Raw genomic sequence first — 18,698 nt, 5'->3', positions numbered from 1 at the left:
AGGTGTGGGTGGCGGGTGCTGAGCAGGGCTGAGGGTGCTGAGCTGGGCTGAGGGGTGCTGAGCGGGGCTGAGGATGCTGAACTGGGCTGAGGGTGTTGAGCGGAGCTGAGGGCGTTGCCGCTGCTGCCTCGAGGCTCTGCTGTGCCACTCAGTGCTGCTTTCTTTGGGAGCAGCAGAGGCCGCTGGGCATGGCCACAAACCAGGTGGTGGGTGACAACTGGAAGCAATTTCCTCAGGCTGGAGACCCAGCGGTGGGCAGGGCCACGCTCCCGTCTCTGCCTTCATCTTCATCTGGACCTCCTGTGTCTCATGTCGAGATTTCCCTGTTCCTAATAAGGACACCAGTTGTTGGGTTAGGGCCCTCCCTAAGGCACGGCGACCTCATCTTTTTTTTTTTTTTTTTTTTTTTTTTTGAGACGGAGTCTCGCTCTGTCGCCCAGGCTGGAGTGCAGTGGCCGGATCTCAGCTCACTGCAAGCTCCGCCTCCCGGGTTCACGCCATTCTCCTGCCTCAGCCTCCCGAGTAGCTGGGACTACAGGCGCCCGCCACCTCGCCCGGCTAGTTTTTTATATTTTTTAGTAGAGACGGAGTTTCACCGGGTTAGCCAGGATGGTCTCGATCTCCTGACCTCATGATCCGCCCGTCTCGGCCTCCCAAAGTGCTGGGATTACAGGCTTGAGCCACCGCGCCCGGCCGACCTCATCTTGATTATATCTGGATGCAAAGAACTCTTTCCAAGTAAGGTGACATTCATAGTTTCTGGGGTTCTCAAACATATCTTTTGGGGGACACAATTCAACCCAGTACTCAGGCTCCACCCAGGGCACAGGAGGCATGGCCAGCCCTCAGGGTGTCTGCTGCGAGGCCAGGGGACAGGAGCAACTCCTCTCTCTGCCAGGCTCCCGTCGATTGTTCCAGGCACCCACCCTTTCCACTCCGGGAATGCATCCCCTGCCTCACTCCCACTGCAGAACAGGCTGAGGCTGTCCTGCCGGGCGGTGGGCTGGGCCCCAGGGCGATGGGCTGGACCCCAGGGCCGCTGCTGCAGGCGCTCTTGGGATGAGTGCTGGCCAGCCTCTGGTGTGTGATGAGATCTGAGTTTTGAGCTGTGCCTTGAAGCATTTTCTTTTTTCTTTTCTTTTTCTTTCTTTTTTTTTTTTTTTTGAGATGGAGTGTTGCTCAGTCGCGCAGGCTGGAGGGCAGTGGCGAGACCTTGGCTCACTGCAAGCTCCGCCTCCTGGGTTCAGGCCATTCCCCTACCTCAGCCTCCCGAGTAGCTGGGACTACAGGTGCCCGCCACTACGCCTGGCTAATTTTTTATATTTTTAGTAGAGACGGGGTTTCACCACGTTAGCCAGGATGGTCTCGATCTCCTGACCTTGTGATCTGCCTGTCTCGGCCTCCCAAAGTGCTGGGATTATAGGCATGAGCCACCGTGCCCGGCTGAAGCATTTTCAAAGACCACTGATTAATTTGAACGGGTCGAGATGGTTTAAAGGCATCCGAAAGACGCAGAGGCATCTCACCGAGGTCTCTGCTCAGTAGTTTGTTTCTTCCTCTGGGGGCCATGGAGGCCTCTGGTTTCCCACACCTCCTTCCTGGAATGGTCGTCCCTGCACCCCAGGTGGTCACCTTGCTCCCATGAGTGTGTGCCTCGCTGTTTTTCACCTGACAGCTGGTCTCTGAGAAGGTTCCTACTCCTCGTGCAAGGCTGAGCAATATTCCCATGTGTGGCTGTTACTTTTATGTCCTTATGTGGACATCTAGGCGCTGGCACGTGTCCTGTGTTATACATGGCTGTGCAGTGAGTACCCTTGCATGTGCTTGGTTTAACCATGTGTGGAAACAGCTGTGGGGTAGATTTCTGCGAGTGGAATCCTGGGTCAGGGTGTCCCTGTGCCTCTGGGGTTTGGGAGGGTGGTGTCAGGTGCCCTCTGTGAGGGGGTATTGGCTTACACTCCCCTATTCGTAAATGGTGCCCTGTCCTTCACAAAGGGCGGGTCAGACGTTGCTGGGACAGGTAGAACAGTGGGAAGGGCCAGGTGTGCCTGGTAAACAGTGGTGTTCTGGCAGGTGCAGCTCTGAGCCCCGCAGGGCAGTGAGAGTTGAGGTGGAAAAGTTCCAGATCCCTGAGAGCTCTGGATGCCTTACTAGGAGGTTAAGTCTTTATTTTGTCGATAGGAAGGGCCCTGGAAGGTGTGGATAAAGGAGTGACTTGGCTAGACTCCTGCTTAGGAAGAGCCACTCCTGGGGCTGTGTGCGGTCAGGGCTAGTTAGGATCTGAGCCAGGGCAAGAGGCGAGTGCAGAGGCCATGGGGGCGAGGGGCCAGTGCAGAGGCCATGGGAGTTGAGAGGTCAGTGCAGAGGCCATGGGGGCGAGGGGCCAGTGCAGAGGCCATGGGGGTGAGGGGCCAGTGCAGAGGCCATGGGGGGTGAGAGGCCAGTGCAGAGGCCATGGGGGTGAGGGGCCAGTGCCGAGGCCATGGGGGTCTAGAGGCCAGTGCAGAGGCCATGGGGGGTGAGGGGCCAGTGCAGAGGCCATGGGGGGTCAGTGCAGAGGCCATGGGGGGTGAGAGGTCAGTGCAGAGGCCATGGGGGTGAGAGGCCAGTGCAGAGGCCATGGGGGTGAGGGGCCAGTGCAGAGGCCATGGGGGTCTAGAGGCCAGTGCAGAGGCCATGGGGGGTGAGAGGTCAGTGCAGAGGCCATGGGGGTGAGAGGCCAGTGCAGAGGCCATGGGGGTCTAGAGGCCAGTGCAGAGGCCATGGGGGGTGAGAGGTCAGTGCAGAGGCCATGCGGGGTGAGAGGCCAGTGCAGAGGCCATGGGGGGTGAGAGGACAGTGCAGAGGCCATGCGGGGTGAGAGGCCAGTGCAGAGGCCATGGGGGGTGAGAGGTCAGTGCAGAGGCCATGCGGGGTGAGAGGTCAGTGCAGAGGCCATGGGGGTGAGAGGCCAGTGCAGAGGCCATGGGGGTTGAGAGGCCAGTGCAGAGGCCATGGGGGTCTAGAGGCCAGTGCAGAGGCCATGGGGGGTGAGAGGTCAGTGCAGAGGCCATGCGGGGTGAGAGGTCAGTGCAGAGGCCATGGGGGTGAGAGGCCAGTGCAGAGGCCATGGGGGTGAGAGGCCAGTGCAGAGGCCATGGGGGGTGAGAGGCCAGTGCAGAGGTCATGGGAGGTGACCTCCCCAAAGTGTTTGATTGGTTCCTGGGCTTCAGCCTCCCCAGCCTCCCCTCCTTTCAGGATGGATCCAGACTTTGTCTCAGGCCATCTCTTCTTCATCCCCTTTTGGGCTGTGCGCCAGCTTTGTGGGGTTGCTTTCTGTTTCTAGAGCTCGCCGGGCACTCCTGGCCTTGGGCCCCGAACATTCCCTCTCCTCGTAACCTTCTCGGACCTCTGCTCCTGGCTCACCCTTTAGGAGTTGGCCAAGGTGTCACTTCCTCTGGGAAGCTTTCCCGGAGATCAGGAGGAGTGGCACCCTTCTGGGAGTGGCACCTTGACCCATGTGTGCTCAGCTTCCTCAGAGCCCTCATCATCAGCTGGATGCCACTTCCAGAGGGGACACCAGCCAAGAGTGGGACGGCTGAGAGGGGGTTGGCAGCATCTGCATCCATTAGCCTTGGGCCCCAGCACCTGCCACTCATGCTACAAGGACTGGACAAACATGGTTCTGATCTTGGACAGGAGCAGCTGGAACAGAAAAAGGGCGGGACTGTGGGCGCGGGTGACATTCCAGACATGCAGTCAGCCCAGGTGACTGGCTGCCAGGACCCAGCAGGTGGAAGATGGAGTAGGGGATACTCGGGGCCAGGCCCAGAGAGAGAAGGCAGCCACGTAGGAAAGGTCCCACCCCAGGCAACTTTCTGTCTTTCCTTGAAATTTCTGGGATCAGAGGAGGGCTTAGAAGTGCAGGTTAGTGTGATGGGGGCTGGGGGAGGAATAACATGTCAGACTCAGCCGCAAACAGTCCTCCAGAACGGGGCCAGGCCTGTGCCGCTGCCCGGGCTGGCCTGTGTGGTGTTCACGTGTCTTTATTTTTAGATAATTTTTAACCCCAGGAATCCTAGAGATAGACAAATGTCTGTCTGTCTGTCTCTCCTTCCTTCCTTCCTTCCTTCCTTCTTTCTTTCCTTTTCTTTTCTTTTCTTTTCTTTCTTTTTTTTTTAGACAGTCTCACTCTGTCGCCCAGGCTGGAGTACAGGGGCGTGATCTCAGATCACTGCAACCCCCGCCTTTCAGGTTCAAGCAATTCTCCTGCCTCAGCCTCCTGACTAGCTAGGATAACAGGCATGTACCACCACGCCCTGCTAATTTTTGTATTTTTAGTAGAGATGGGGTTTTACCGTTTTGGCCAGGCTGATCCTGAACTCCTGACCTCAAGTGATCTGCCCCCCTCGGCCTCTGTAAGTGCTGGGATTACAGGTGTGAGCCACCTCGCCTGGCAGCCAAATATATTTCTTTCTTTCTTTCTTTCTTTCTTTCTTTCTTTTAAAAACATATATTATTTATGATGTGCAGTCCCTATTCTAAGCACTTGTCCCATTCACTTCATCCTTACTCTATGTCTAGTAAGTACACTACCCCCATCTTCTGGATGAAGAAACTCAAACAGAAAAAAAGTTAAATAATCTGTCCAAGGTCTTGCAGCTGCTAAGTGCCAGAACTAGGATTCAAAGCCAGAGAGTCCAGTGCCAGGACTACGCTCCCACCTTCTGCTCCGTTCTGCAAAGGAGGAGAGGTATGAAGTCCACATAGTACGCAGGGACCAAGAATCTGCTGAGTTGCTGGACAGCAAAGGGCAAGGTTGTTTACTTTTTTTTTTTTTTTTTTTTTTTTTTTTTTGAGACGGAGTCTCGCTCTGTCCCCGGGCTGGAGTGCAGTGGCCGGATCTCAGCTCACTGCAAGCTCCGCCTCCCGGGTTTACGCCATTCTCCTGCCTCAGCCTCCCGAGTAGCTGGGACTACAGGCGCCCGCCATGTCGCCCGGCTAGCTTTTTGTATTTTTTAGTAGAGATGGGGTTTCACCCTGTTAGCCAGGATGGTCTCGATCTCCTGACCTCGTGATCCGCCCGTCTCGGCCTCCCAAAGTGCTGGGATTACAGGCTTGAGCCACCGCGCCCGGCCGGTTGTTTACTTTTTTTTTGAGATGGAGTCTCGTTCTGTCGCTAGGCTGGAGCGCAGTGGCGCAATCTCGGCTCACCACAACCTCCACCTCCCGGGTTCCATTCTCCTGCCTCAGCCTCCTGAGTAGCTGGGACTACAGGCATGCACCACCACGCCCAGCTAATTTTTTTTTTTTTTCTTAGTAGAGACGGGGTTTCACCGTGTTTGCCAGGATGGTCTCGATCTCCTGACCTCGTGATCCGCCCGCCTCAGCCTCCCAAAGTGCTGGGATTACAGGCGTGAGCCACTGCACCCGGCAGCCAAATATATTTCAATTTTCCTTTTCTCTTTTGAGACAGCCTCTCACTCTGTTGCCCAGGCTTGAGTGCGGTGGTGCAATCATGGCTCACTGCAATGTCCTCTTCCCCGGGCTCAAGTGATCCTCCCGCCTCAGCCTCTCTAGTTGCCACAGCACCCAGCCTGTATTTCAGTTTTTTAATAGTAAAGAGGGGCTGGGTGCGGTGGCTCATGCCTGTAATCCCAGCACTTTAGGAGTCCGAAACAGCGGATCACCTGAGGTCAGGAATTCAAGACAGCCTGGCCAACATGGCAAAACCCTGTCTCTAGTGAAGATACAAAATTTAGCCAGACATGGTGGTGCGTGCTTATAATCCCAGCTACTCAGGAGGCTGAGGCAAGGGAATCGCTTGAACCCAGGAGACGGAGGTTGCAGTGAGCCGAGATCGTGCCACTGCACTCCAGCCTGGGTGACAGAGTGAGACCCTGTCTCAAGAAACAAAAAAATAGTGAAGAGGAATGTGAACTGCTTTCGGTACCCGTGTCTTTATTAGAAATGGGAAAACAAAGTCTCCAGTGAGAGGCAGCTGCTTCCCTGGCTCCTCTGGCTGTCACCCCTGCCTGCCTGGAGATGGAGGCAGTCATGGACCCTGTCCTGGGATGGACACGCTTGGCCTTGGCCAGGCCATGGGGCAGGGCCTGAGAGAGTGACAGAGCTGTGTATGGGTCCTGGAGGCTGGCTGGACCCAGCTGCTCCTAAGCTGTTTGGAAGGAATGAGGGAGGTAGGGAGGGGAAGAGGGAGGGGCCAAGTGTGGAGCAGCTGGTTGGGAAGGAATTCCAGCTGAGGCGGGGACTCACTGACTCACTGGCTACCCCGGCTTGGAGGGAAGGTGTCTGATTTGGGAAGAGGGAAGGGGTGAGTGAGTTGGGCTTTGGGCCTCATGCATTGGAGGTGACAACACAATCCTCAGGCAGGAGTAAAGTCCTATGGGGGAGAGTTGTATCTGACCTTAAGGGCAGGGGCTGGCTTCCTGGGTGGTCAGTTGGGGAGTTAGGATGGTCCTTGGTGCAGGACCCGAGGTGCCAAAGAAAGGTGGCCAGGCCTGTGGCAGCCGGCTGGTATGCAGTCTGCAGTTCCTGGCATGTACTCCTGATGGCACAGCGCCAAGTGCCGAGTCCTCACTTTGTTGCCAGGTGTCTCTAGGCTCTTCCCCGGGCCTCAGGCACTGTCCCTGGCCTTCTGTCTTAAAGGCTACCCGCTTATCTGTCCTGTCTCCGGTGCCTGCCGCATGAAAGCATTTCCTCTGCTGCTCTGCAGCCCTTGGCCCGCGCCTCCTCTCCCTGGCCTTGTGTCATTCCTGGGGGCCAACCTGCTGTGTGTGGCTCCACTTCACAGACAGACAAAGTGAGGCCTGCAGCGGTCATTCAGTCTGCTGTGGCGGGTGGCTCTGGTGCTCCTGGGAAACGCTGGGCTGATGTTTCCTCAGTGTCTAGAACCAGGGGCTGGGCCCTGCTCTCCGCACCCACCCACAGCCTTGGCTGGTGCCTCCAGGACAGGCCTGTGTGGAAAGGGACCCTCTGCCCCCTGCAGCTGGTGCAGGGAAGGCCCTTCCTACTAAGTGGAAAACAAAGGGAAGAGGTTGATAGAATCATTTTGTGACTTATAATTGGCTACCTGGTAACTCAGATGAAAAAACCCAAAAACCTTTCATAGAGTAAGTTCAATTTTTAAAAACAGAGGTATTTCAACGTGAACACTCGAGAAGCCAAATGAGGCTCCTTGTGTGCTCTGGGGATCCCCTGGCTGCCGTGTGTCACGCCGTGCTTCCTGTTCCACAGGCCGCTGTCCTGAACCTCCTGTGGAACCTCGGGCCCTGCCTGACCTCAGGGCCAGCAGCCAGTTGGCCTAAATGGCCTTGGTTTGCATAATAGACTCTCACCCAGGGTGGAGGGGTGACGCTGGGGATGGGAAGCTGTCGGTCGCTGGAGGACATCTGTGGTCATTTGCTCTAGAAGTGGCATCCTGTGGCCAGAGGTTGGATTTCTTGGAGCTTCCAACTAGGTTGGCTAAATACTTACCGCAGAGGGAAAACTTCTCCTGGTTAACGTGTGGACTATCTACCGTGTGGACTATCTACCGTGTGGACTATCTACCGTGTACCATATGCCAGCACTGTCGTGGGGTGAGCACGCGATCTGCATGATCTCCCACAGTCACGTGAGGCAGTGCTATTTCAGTGCTGTCGTTCTGCCCATTGTACAGATGAGCACATGGAGGAGTGAGGGTTCTGACAGCTTGCCCAGGTTACTCAGCGAGTAAGAGCCAGAGCCAGGAATGCTCTCAGGGGAGAGACTTGCTCAGCCTTGGAGCCGCTAGAGGAGCGGGGAAGAGATGCAGACCTGGGGAGACGCTGCTCCTGGGGCCCCCCACACTGGCCAACAGGGCCGGGCAGGCTGCACAAGCTGCAGGTGGGTGCTGTACCCTGGACCTGTGCCCATTGCCTGCCACTCATCTCCAGGCCTTGGCCTGTGAAGGTGGCTTTCATTAGCCAGGTGCTGTCTGGGAAGATGCCAGGCAACTTGCCCTGGTAGGACTGCCAAGCTGGCTTGTTGGGATTCCAGAGATTTCATGGAGCTCCCACACTGCCAGTTCTCACAACAAGGATGAAGTTGTTCCTCTTTGGGGAAGTGAGGTGGCGTTTTCGTTCTTTTGGACCTAGGAGAGCTCCCTGCCCTCAATCCAGGGCCTGACTGCACACTGCCCTCCCGGGACCCGCAGAGGAGCTCAGCGCACAGCGGGCGGGCGCTCACCTGCTGACCGGGCCTGGGGTCTTGAAGCTGTGACTCATATCTAGTTCTCAGAACAGCCATGGCTACCTGGTTCCTCTGGGACTCCTGATGGGGGTGGTGGCGGTCCTGGGAATTTTCTTTTCACAGTCTGTGTTGGTCACTGGGAACCCCAAGGGCTGAGTCGCCACCTCCTGCCCTGTGGCTCTGCTTAAAGGTCTTTACCATCAGCCCTTCCCTGCCAGGGCAGGCCGGGGACCTGTGGCTTCAGGGGGAGAAAGTGCCCCTCTGCCCTCCTGCTCTGTCGTGGAAACAGCATCTCAGGGCCCCTTCTGTGGCCTGGCAGATGGCGCCGCACCCTGACGAACACACCACCTAGGAAGAGTCCAGACATGGAGAAGGTTCTCTTTCCTCCAGGAGCCATCGAGCCCTTTGGGGACCTTCTCCCCTCCTTGGATTGTGACAGTTGCATGAATGGCATCCTCTCCAGAGGCCTCATCCTGCTTCTCCTCTGCCCTAGGATCATGCGGCCAGATGACGCCAACGTGGCCGGCAATGTCCATGGGGGAACCATCCTGAAGATGATCGAGGAGGCAGGCGCCATCATCAGTACCCGGCATTGCAACAGCCAGAACGGGGTAAGGGTGTGGGCCCCATACCTCTGGGCCCTGGAGGCCACACCAGTATGGGTTCAGGACAGGAGTTCCCCGGGGAGCCAGGCCTGCAGCCTTCCCTCCCTTTGTGCACTGGGCCTTGGGAACTTTGGGCCCAAGCAGTTCTGTACCAGACCCTCAGAGCTATGCTTGGTTTTGGCCTCAGCCAGGAGGTGTGGGAACCCACCAGAGATGAAGCGTCAAGCAAGCTGACAGGCCTTCCCTCCACCACTGCCCACCATGCCGCGTCCCCTGCCAACCTGGGCCTGATCAGAAGCATGCCCTGCCTGCGTGGGGTGGACTTCATTGCAATGGCCAAGAGCTGAGACATAGGGGCCACACAGCAGATGTAGGGGAGGTCCCTGAGCAACCCTGGTGGCCATGGCAAGTGCTGTGGCTCTCTGTGACTTGGCCACTTCCTGGCTTTGAAGCTCACTGGCCTGGTACCACTGTGCCCACGATGGGGGCAGCTCTCCACCTGCCCCAAAATTGTGCAGCTGGGGAGGGCCCTGTGACCCCAAAGCTTGGGACAAGGGGCATGGTCTCTAGTGTCAACCTCAGGGCTGCTGTAGGACATTCAGCCATCCCCAGCTCTGGGGAGGGGACATTTTCTCTGAAGGTCAGCTGTGGGGGAGAAGCCAGCCCTTGGGTACTGAGGACAGGGCGTCTGCCATGGTGCCGCAGCTGCAGCCTTTGCACTATGGGGCTCGGTTAGCACACCTGCTGTGGCCTCCAGGGAGGCAGAGAGGAGGAAGACTGAGCCCCAGCTTGGAGAGTGGGAGTGTGAGGTGCAGGTTCCCACCGTGGGCACGGGCATGATGCCACTCTATCAAGAGGCCAAGTGGAAGCCACATCAGAGACCAGGGACCAGCGGAGGCGCTGTGAGCTCTGAGCCACGCTGGTGAGATGCAGGAAGTGGCTGCTGGCTCTGTCAGCCTGGGCCGTCGGAACTAAGACCACAGCCTGCTGGCTTGTGAACAGCGGAAACGTATTTCTCACAGCCCTGGAGGCTGGAAGTCCAGGATCAGAGTGCCGGCAGATTCTGTCTGTTGAGGGCCCGTTTGTTTCCTGGTTCGTAGACATCACATCACTTCCTGTGTGTTCTCACTTAGCAGGAGGGGCTCTCTTAGGCCCTTTTATAAGGACACTAATTCCATTTGTGAGGGCTCTGTCCCCATGCCTTCATCACCTCCGGAAGGCCCTGCCTCCTACTACCATTCCCTTGGGGGTTAGGATTTCAACACAGGAATTTTGGGGGGACACAGTCATACAGAGCATGGCACACGCATTCAGCCTGGAACAGTGGGCAGTGTGTGTCCAGTGGAGGAGTGGAAGCTGTGTGTGTGTGTGTGTGTGTGCGTGTGCGTGCGTGTGCATATGTAGAATGAACCAAGCCACGGTAAGTGTGGATGGTTGGATGTGGATGTGGGGGACGTTGTGTGGTACAGGTTAAGGAGTGAGTTTGCTGTCAGCGCCTGGTTTACGAGGGGTGGATCACTGGGCTGAGGCTGGATTGATTCCTTGGACCCGAGGCTCCGGTGCAGCTCAGTCACGTTCAGAGAGCACCCTCTGGTGGCTGTGGGGAGGATGGGCCTGAGCCTGAGAGCCTGGGGCAGGGGTGAGGGCCAAGTCCCAGATTCCTGTTGCACCCTTCCAGAGAGAGACAGTGAGGGTCCCTGGCAGGAGAGGATGGACACAGGGAAGGAAAAGTCCCCAAGATGGGGAGGAAAGGTAAAGGAGGGGCTTGGAAGGCGAAGAGGGTGATGCTATCACTCATAATCGCAGAATTATTTTGCTGCCATTTGGTCAGCACTTGGCATTCTGCAAAGCTCCAAAATGCTTTAGGAGCTAAAGTTTAGCTCATGGAATCCTCACGACACCCCAGAGAGGTAGCTGTTCTTGTTTTTTTTTAATTTTCTGAGACAGAGTCTCACTCTGTCACCCAGGCTGGAGTGCAATGGTGCGATCCCGGCTCACTCTAACATCTGCCTCCCGGGTTCTCTCTCCTGCCTCAGCTTCTGGAGTAGCTGGGATTACAGGCGTGTACCACCACACCCAGCTACTTTTCTGTATTTTTAGTAGAGACGGGGTTTCACCATGTTGGCCGGGCTGGTCTCGAACTCCTGACTTCAAGTGATCTGCCCACATCGGCCTCACAAAGTACTGGGATTACAGGCATGAGCCTCTGCGCCCAGCTGCTGTTGTTATTTTTTATTATCCCAATCGCATAGATGAGGAAACTGAGGTACAGAGAGATTGAACACTTGCTTGAGGCCACCTGGGGAGGCAGTTGGTAGGTCTGGGCTGTGACTATGCCTTGAACCTGTGCTTTGAACACTTGCCCCTCCTTGCTTCTCCGGATCTGGGGCTGCTGGAGGGACAGTTTTGACACATTGGCTTGGAGAAGCCTCTGGGCTGCTGGTCCCCAGGATGGTGACCCAGAAATTCTAGGCTTAGGAAGGGGTCTCTGAGTTCCAGGCAGCCCCAGGGTGTGGGGGTGAGAGCAGTCCCGGTGCCTAGAAGGGCTTTGCTAGGGCCCTGGGTGGGGCAGGGGACCCCCCCATCCATACTTCCCTAGTGGTGCCTTCCAGTCTGTGGCTGGAAGTCCCAAGGTTCTGTCTCTGGCTGAGGCCTCTTGGCCAGCCCCATCTGGATGCCTTCTTGGCCTGCTTGGCCTTGATGTGCAAAAAAACGACACTCCTGTCCGTGCCCCGGGCTTGCTTCTTCCAGCCTCCCTCCCCTCGGTAAATGGTCTCTGCAACCCCCAGGTGCTCAGGCTCAGAGTCTGGAGCCTCTGTCGGCCTCTCTGCCTCCCACACTCATGAGGCTCTGGGGGCAGATCCCACTGCTTTACCTTCCAGGAAGTCCAGATCTGAGCACAGCCCCCCAGGCCCACCCTCACTTGGGGTCCAGTGGTGCTGCTCTCCTGATCACCCGATCACCTGATCACTGCAGCAGCCTCCTGACAGGTCACCCAGCATGCTGGTCCCTGCCGCCTTGTTCTCCACCAGTAGCCAGGGACGTGTGGAGTCAGAGCACAGTACTGCCTGCTCAGAGCCCTCCAGATCTCCTGTTTTGCCCAGAGTCAAAGGTGCGTCCACACGAGTCCCTGTCGCTGCCTAGCGCGGCTCTGGGACCTCGCCTCCTACATCTCTTTCTCAACTCTCCTCTGGCCACATTGGCTTTTCTGCTGCTTCTTGGACTTGCTGGGTGCATTCCTGCCTTGGGCCTTTGCACTGGCTTTCCCTAGATATCTACAGGGCCCTCCCCTCACTTCTTCCACGCTCTACATAAAAACGTTGTAATCCCAGCACTTTGAGAAGCCAAGATGGACAGATCACTTGAGCTCAGGAGTTTGAGGCCAGCCTGGGCAACATGATGAAACTTTGTCTCTACAAAAACTACAAAAATTAGCCGGATGTGGTGGCGTGTGCCTGTAGTCTCAGCTCCTCGGGAGGCTGAGGCAGGAGGATCACCTGAGCTCGGGGAGGTCGAGGCTTCAGTGAGTTGAGATCACATCACTGCTCTCCAGCCTGGGTGACAGTGAGACCCTGTTCCTACAAAAACAAAACACGATGTCCAGCCGTGCGCCTGATGGCCTGGCTCCCTCCCTGCTTCCAGCTGCTCTCCACTCCTGACCTTGTACGCAGTGGTAGCCCCATGAAGGCAGGCAGGACTTCTGCCCTTGGTTTCCCCAGACTGAGGCATAGAGCATGCTTAGGCATTATCTGATGAATGCTGGGAACTTGGGCCTGGCACCGTCACTGTCACGGAGAGCTTCCACCAGCGCTTACGATGAGCCCATGGCTGTGCTGGGGCTCACCCTTCCTCTCCCTGTATAGTCTTCCCAGCCACCTGCTGAGACAGACACTGTTCTTAACCTTGTTTTACAAGTGGGGAAACTGAGGCCTAGAACAGTTAGGTGGCTTTCCAGACAGCTGCATCCTCAGAGCTGCCATCAGCCAGGAGATGGCCGAGGCTGGGCACAGTGATGAGACCGCGCCCTCTCTGGGCCCTCATTGGATCCTGGGCATGGTCTGTGCACTTCACGTTTGTCAGTTGCCTTATCCCCGCATGTCAGAGAGACAGCTGTCCCTGCGTCTCCTGGGCGTTTCCTAAGCACCAAGTTCTTCCCGTTCATTATCCCCTCGAATCTCTGTAGCAGCCTGTTGGGACCATTTATTGCCTGTGTTTACAGAGACTGAGACATGGAGAGGTGTCGCTGCACAAAGTCACAGAGCTAGTAAGCAGTAGAGCTGTTCTTTTGGGCTCTGCCTCTGAAGCTGCTGTCCTGGCTGGAAGCCCTGTGGCCATGAGGAACCCCGTGCCTGTGGTTTGCTGGGGCACCTGTGCCTCACAGGCCATGTGATGCTGATTGCTTTTGAGAGCATGGCAGAGGGCGCTTCCGGGCAGGTGCTGATCAGGAGCTCATGGCTCTGACCCAGGGCAGGGTGGGGCTTTTCCTGCTCCTGCAGTCCTGGGAGCAGGAGGTGTGGGGCACATCCGACGCACTGGCTGCTGGGAGCTCTTCCTATGGAGTGCAAATACTTGTTAGTCTATGTATCGAAGTTTTGGATCACACCAGCCTTCATGGACTCCCTGGGGGCCCAGAGCCCCGCCAGCTCTTGGGAAGCAGCCGCCCACCAGCAAATCAGAGCCGTCCTGGGTCCTGGCTCCTGCCATCTGTACCCATCAGACACACAGAGCCACCTCTTCAGCCTCCCAGGCTGCCACATAGTGAAACAAAATCCTCCCACAGGGTCTCCTGATAGTGAAATGAGACCATGGCAAGACTCCTGTGTGGATGCCTGGGAGATGTTACTTTTCTTCTTTTTTTTTTTTTTTTTTTTTTTGAGATGGAGTCTTGCTCTGTTGCCCAGGCTGGAGTGCAGGGGTGTGGCCTCAGCTTACTGCAACCTCTGCCTCCTGGGTTCAAGCGATTCTCCTGCCTCAGCCTCCTGAGTAGCTGTGACCATAGGCATGTGCCACCACACCAGGCTAATTTTTGTATTTTTAGTAGAGACGGGGTTTCACTATGTTGGCCATGCTGGCCTCGAACTCCTGATCTTGCAATCTACCCACCTTGGCCTCCCAAAGTGCTGGGATTCCAGGCGTGAGCCACCGCGCCTGGCCCTACTTTTTTCTTTAGTATGTTAAGCTGGGAGAGAACCAAGCTTAAGGGTCATCAGTGGCCTTCTGCCCTGTGAAGGACAGGCTTGAAGCCATTACCAGGTGTCCCCGTGGCGCTGTGGGGAAGGCTCCTGGATGGGTCTGCATGAGGGGTGTCCCGAGGGACAGCACAAAGAGGTGCACTCTGCCTTCCTCCTGCCTCAAGTCACTCTCTGAGTGAACCTGCTTTTGTGCCTCCTCTGAGAGGCCCTTGGACCCACCCCTCATCCTGGCCTGCAAGGCCTGGCAGCCTGCCTCTTTGGACCTTTGTTCATGTCTCCCACTGCGTCCCTGTGTTCTGGTGGCTCCCCACCACCTCCCCGCTCTGCTCTGCTGCTCTTTCCCCTCTGCTGCTCTTTCCTCTCCCTGTGGTACCAATGCTTCCCCTACCTCCTCCTGCCTAACACCTGGTCTTCTAGGCCTCAGCTCAAATGCCTCTCATCTGAAGTCATGCCCCGCCTTCACATCTCTGGGCTGTCTTGAGAGCACCTGATGCCATGTGGCATGGTCTCATTTCCTTCTCGTCCGTCCGCTCAGCCAGAACCCAGACTCCTCTGACCTACTCCCCTCTGTGCACCCAGCACTGAGAAGCCCCACAGATGCTGCCAGAAACCAGCTGCAAAGCAGGGAGGTGGAAGGCCACTGCCCCGGAAAAGCATGCGCCTGTAGGTCTGTTTGATCTGTGTCTGCATGGCATACCATAATGTACTTAATCAGCCTCAAACAACACACACTTGGCTTCATTCCACTTTTATGTCTTGCAGACAGTGCTTGGCTCGTTCCAAGATGGGCACTGCCCTGCCCAGAGGCTGTGCCTAATTCTTGCCTGGCTCTGTGCAGCCCTGCCCTAACAGCCTTTGGCCAATGGGTGGTGCCATAGCCACGTACATTGACTTGGCGGGAGAAAGACACAGTTCCAGGCATCGCTTTACTATGACCTGTTGTGAGTAGGGCAGGGTTTGCTGGGGGACAAGGCCATGTAAACCAGAATGGGGAAGCATCAGGCCACCCTCACCAGCTCTAGAACTTTTCCTGCCCAGCCCCAGATGCAGTCACAGAGTCCCTGCACCTGGGAGAGGGCTCAGACAGAGGCTCCCAGCCGTACCTCCAAAGAAGCAGGTGCTGGGTTTGGGGTGGGTCGCGAAGCTTGCATGTTTGCCCCACCTCGGTGAGTCCTCGTGTAGGTGGGTGAGCTGCACGTCGGTGCTTTAGGGGTGGCAGGCGGTAGGTGGGAGAGCACAGACGCACACACCAGGGCTTGAAGTGACTGCCACATACTCTCTGTGTGCCCTGGGATGCTTGCCTAATGTGTCACCCCTTGTCTGGGTGCTGTAAAGATCACCTGGGCCAGTGATGCTGGAGCTGGCCTAGGCCCCTCCCTCACCTGCTCCCTGCCCGCCCTGGGAAGCCTGAGGGTGCCTCAGTGTCATGCTGTCAACATCCTAAGGAAGTGATCGTTGCAGTAGAAAGTCATGGCAGTCCTCTGGGAAATGGAGACTCACATTCCCCGTGGCTCAAACACAAGGTCATCTTTTGTGTCATTTTTTTTTTTTTTTTTTTTTTTTTTGTTGAGACAGAGTCTCGCTTTGTCGCCCAGACTGGAGTGCAGTGGCCGGATCTCAGCTCACTGCAAGCTGCGCCTCCCGGGTTCACGCCATTCTCCTGCCTCAGCCTCCCTAGTAGCTGGGACTATAGACGCCCGCCACCTCGCCCGGCTAGGTTTTTTTGTATTTTTTAGTAGAGACGGGGTTTCACCGTGTTAGCCAGGATGGTCTCGATCTCCTGACCTCGTGATCCGCCCGTCTCGGCCTCCCAAAGTGCTGGGATTACAGGCTTGAGCCACCGCGCCCGGCCCCTTTTGTGTCATTTATTCAGCAAAGATGAAAAATAAGTCAATTCTGAGTGTTGATCAGGACGCTGTGAGGTGCCAAAGGCCAGGCCAGTCACTGCTGTACCGAGAAACACTTAGGACCATATATAAAAGTATTTGTCCTCGGGCCCAGAAAATAATCCCAAATGCAGAAAATGTTTAAGTGAAAGGGTGCCCATCACAGCATTGTTTATAATGAGAATCATTTGGAGATGCCCCAGATCTCTAATAAAAGAAGAAGAATGTTCAATTCCACCTGGCTAGCCATTGAAAGTAATTTTCTAAAAAAAAGTTAGGTATGGTTGCATGTGCCTGTAGTCGCAGCTACTTAGGAGGCTGAGGCTGGAGGATCACTTGAGCCCAGGAGGAGTTTGAGGCTGCAGTGAGCATGATAGTGCCTGTGAATAGCCATTGCATTCCCGCCTGGGCAACACAGCAAGGTCCTGTCTCTAAAAATAATAATTTTGCACTGGAGTGCCTTGAGAAGGAAGTCACTGGAAAGGATAAGGAAACCTTTCACATATGGCCACTCAGACGGAGTGTTTGTGTCTCCCATGTGTTGAAATCCTCACCCCCAGGGTGATGGTATTAGGGGGTGGGGCCTTTGGGAGGTGATGAGGGCATGGGGGTGGAGCTTCATGAACGGGATCAATGTCCTCATGAAAGGGGCCCGAGGGAGCTCATTTGCCCCAACCACCACGTGAGGTCACACAAGAAGCACTATGAACCAGGAAGCTGGCCCTTACCAGACATGGAATCTGCCCATCCCTGATCTTGGAATGACCCAAGTCCCTGGAGACTTCCAGCCTCCAGGACTGTGAGAAATAAATTTCTGTTGTGCCTGAGCTGCCCAGGCTATGGCATTTTGTCATGGCAGTCCAGTGAACTAAGACCCAAACCTACAGAGGATGATCCCTAGGGTAGATGAAGAGAGAAAAGCAGGCGCAGTGCCACCTGTCCACATCCACCATCTGGAAGCCCCGCCCTGTGGTTGTAGACCTGGAGTCCGATCTGACACATGGGACGCAGCTGCCAAGGGGTCCTGTGTGACAAGGGACGAGGTGGCCAGAGGCAGACCCAGCCCCGTAGGCTCTTTTGTTCCTTTTACATTTTGAATCATGAGAATGGGTCGCCTATTTGAAGGATAAGAAACATTTAAATTTTTTTTTTTTTTTTTTTTTTTTTTGAGACGGAGTCTCGCTCTGTCGCCCAGGCTGGCGTGCAGTGGCGCGATCTCCACTCACTGCAAGCTCCGCCTCCCGGGTTCACACCATTCTCCTGCCTCAGCCTCCCGTATAGCTGGGACTATAGGCGCCAGCCACCGCACCCGGCTAATTTTTGTATTTTTAATGGAGATGGGGTTTCACCATGTTAGCCAGGATGGTCTTGATCTCCTGACCTTGTGATCCGCCTGTCTCGGCCTCCCAAAGTGCTGGGATTACAGGTGTGAGCCACCGCGCCCGGCAAAAAAACATTTAAATTTTTAAAAAGAATAGTTGGGCCAGGCGCGGGGGCTCACACCTGTAATCCCAGCACTTTGGGAGGCCGAGGCGGGCGGATCACCTGAGGTCAGGAGTTCGAGACCAGCCTGACCAACATGGAGAAACCCTGTCTCTACTAAAAATACAAAATTAGCCGGGCATGGTGGCACATGCCTGTAATCCCAGCCACTAGGGAGGCTGAGGCAGGAGAACTGCTTGAACCTGGGAGGCAGAGGTTGTGGTGAGCTGAGATCGCACCATTGCACTCCAGCCTGGGCAACAAGAGTAAAACTCTGTCTCAAAATAAAAATAAAAATAAAAGAGTGGTTGGGCTAGGAACGGTGGCTCATGCCTTTAATCCCAGCACTTTGGGAGGCTGAGCCAGGCGGATCACCTGAGGTCAGGAGTTTGAGGCCGACATGGTAAAACCCCATCTTTACTAAAAATACAAAAATTAGCCAGGCATGGTGGTGCACATCTTAATCCCAGCTACTCAGGAGGCTGAGGCAACAGAATTGCCTGAATCCTGGAGGTGGAGGTTGCAGTGAACTGAGATTGTACCACTGCATTCCAGCCTGGGCGACACAGCGAGACTCTATCTCAAAAAAAAAAGAAAAAGAAAAAGAAAAATGATTGCAAAGAGCCAAGTCACAACACGGGCAGATTATTTTTCCCATATTGAATGAAAAAGAGTTGGAAGGTGAGAATGTATTTAGTGGTTTTTGTCGTTGTTGTTGTTGTTGTTTGTGAGAGAGAGTCTTGCTCTGTCGCCCAGGCTGGAGTGCAGTGGCGCGATCTCAGCTCACTGCAATCTCCCTGTCCCGAGTTCAACCGATTCTCATACCTCAGCCTCCTGAGTAGCCAGGATTACAGATGTGTACTGCCACGCCTGGGTAACTTTTGTATTTTTAGTAGAGACGGAGTTTCACCATGTTGGCCAGGCTGATCTTGAACTCCTGGCCTCACGTGATCTGCCCACCTCGGCCTCCCAAAGTTCTGGAATTATAGTCATGAGCCACCGCGCCTAAAGAAGAATAGTGATTGCAGGCCGGGCGCGGTGGCTCAAGCCTGTAATCCCAGCACTTTGGGAGGCCGAGACGGGCGGATCACGAGGTCAGGAGATCGAGACCATCCTGGCTAACACGGTGAAACCCCGTCTCTACTAAAAATACAAGAAAATTAGCCGGGCAAGGTGGCGGGCGCCTGTAGTCCCAGCTACTTGGGAGGCTGAGGCAGGAGAATGGTGTGAAACCGGCGGGGCGGAGCTTGCAGTGAGCCGAGATCGCGCCACTGCACTCCAGCCTGGGGCACAGAGCAAGACTCCGTCTCAAAAAAAAAAAAAAA

At 55.7% G+C, this 18,698-nt stretch overlaps 3 protein-coding genes across 9 annotated transcripts in view; 2 read left to right on the top strand and 1 right to left on the bottom strand.

Moving 5' to 3' along the window:
• RPL22 (ribosomal protein L22) overlaps positions 1 to 18,698 on the top strand; it is a 286,932-nt gene that overhangs the window by 108,269 nt on the left and 159,965 nt on the right. The gene's annotated exons all lie outside the window — the stretch shown is intronic.
• Positions 1 to 18,698, bottom strand: part of THAP3 (THAP domain containing 3) — a 399,270-nt gene that overhangs the window by 281,623 nt on the left and 98,949 nt on the right. The gene's annotated exons all lie outside the window — the stretch shown is intronic.
• Positions 1 to 18,698, top strand: part of ACOT7 (acyl-CoA thioesterase 7) — a 193,562-nt gene that overhangs the window by 97,145 nt on the left and 77,719 nt on the right. For both annotated transcript variants that reach the window (XM_050787345.1, XM_050787355.1), the window contains one exon: positions 8,702 to 8,819. In XM_050787345.1, the coding sequence (XP_050643302.1) occupies positions 8,702 to 8,819 (118 nt within the window). The remainder of the gene's footprint in view (positions 1 to 8,701; positions 8,820 to 18,698) is intronic.

The sequence above is a fragment of the Macaca thibetana genome, chromosome 1, assembly GCF_024542745.1.
Source record: "Macaca thibetana thibetana isolate TM-01 chromosome 1, ASM2454274v1, whole genome shotgun sequence".
NCBI classification, from domain to species: domain Eukaryota; kingdom Metazoa; phylum Chordata; class Mammalia; order Primates; family Cercopithecidae; genus Macaca; species Macaca thibetana.
Note: the sequence above shows the minus strand (reverse complement) of the source record. Positions and strands in the feature narration are given on the sequence as shown.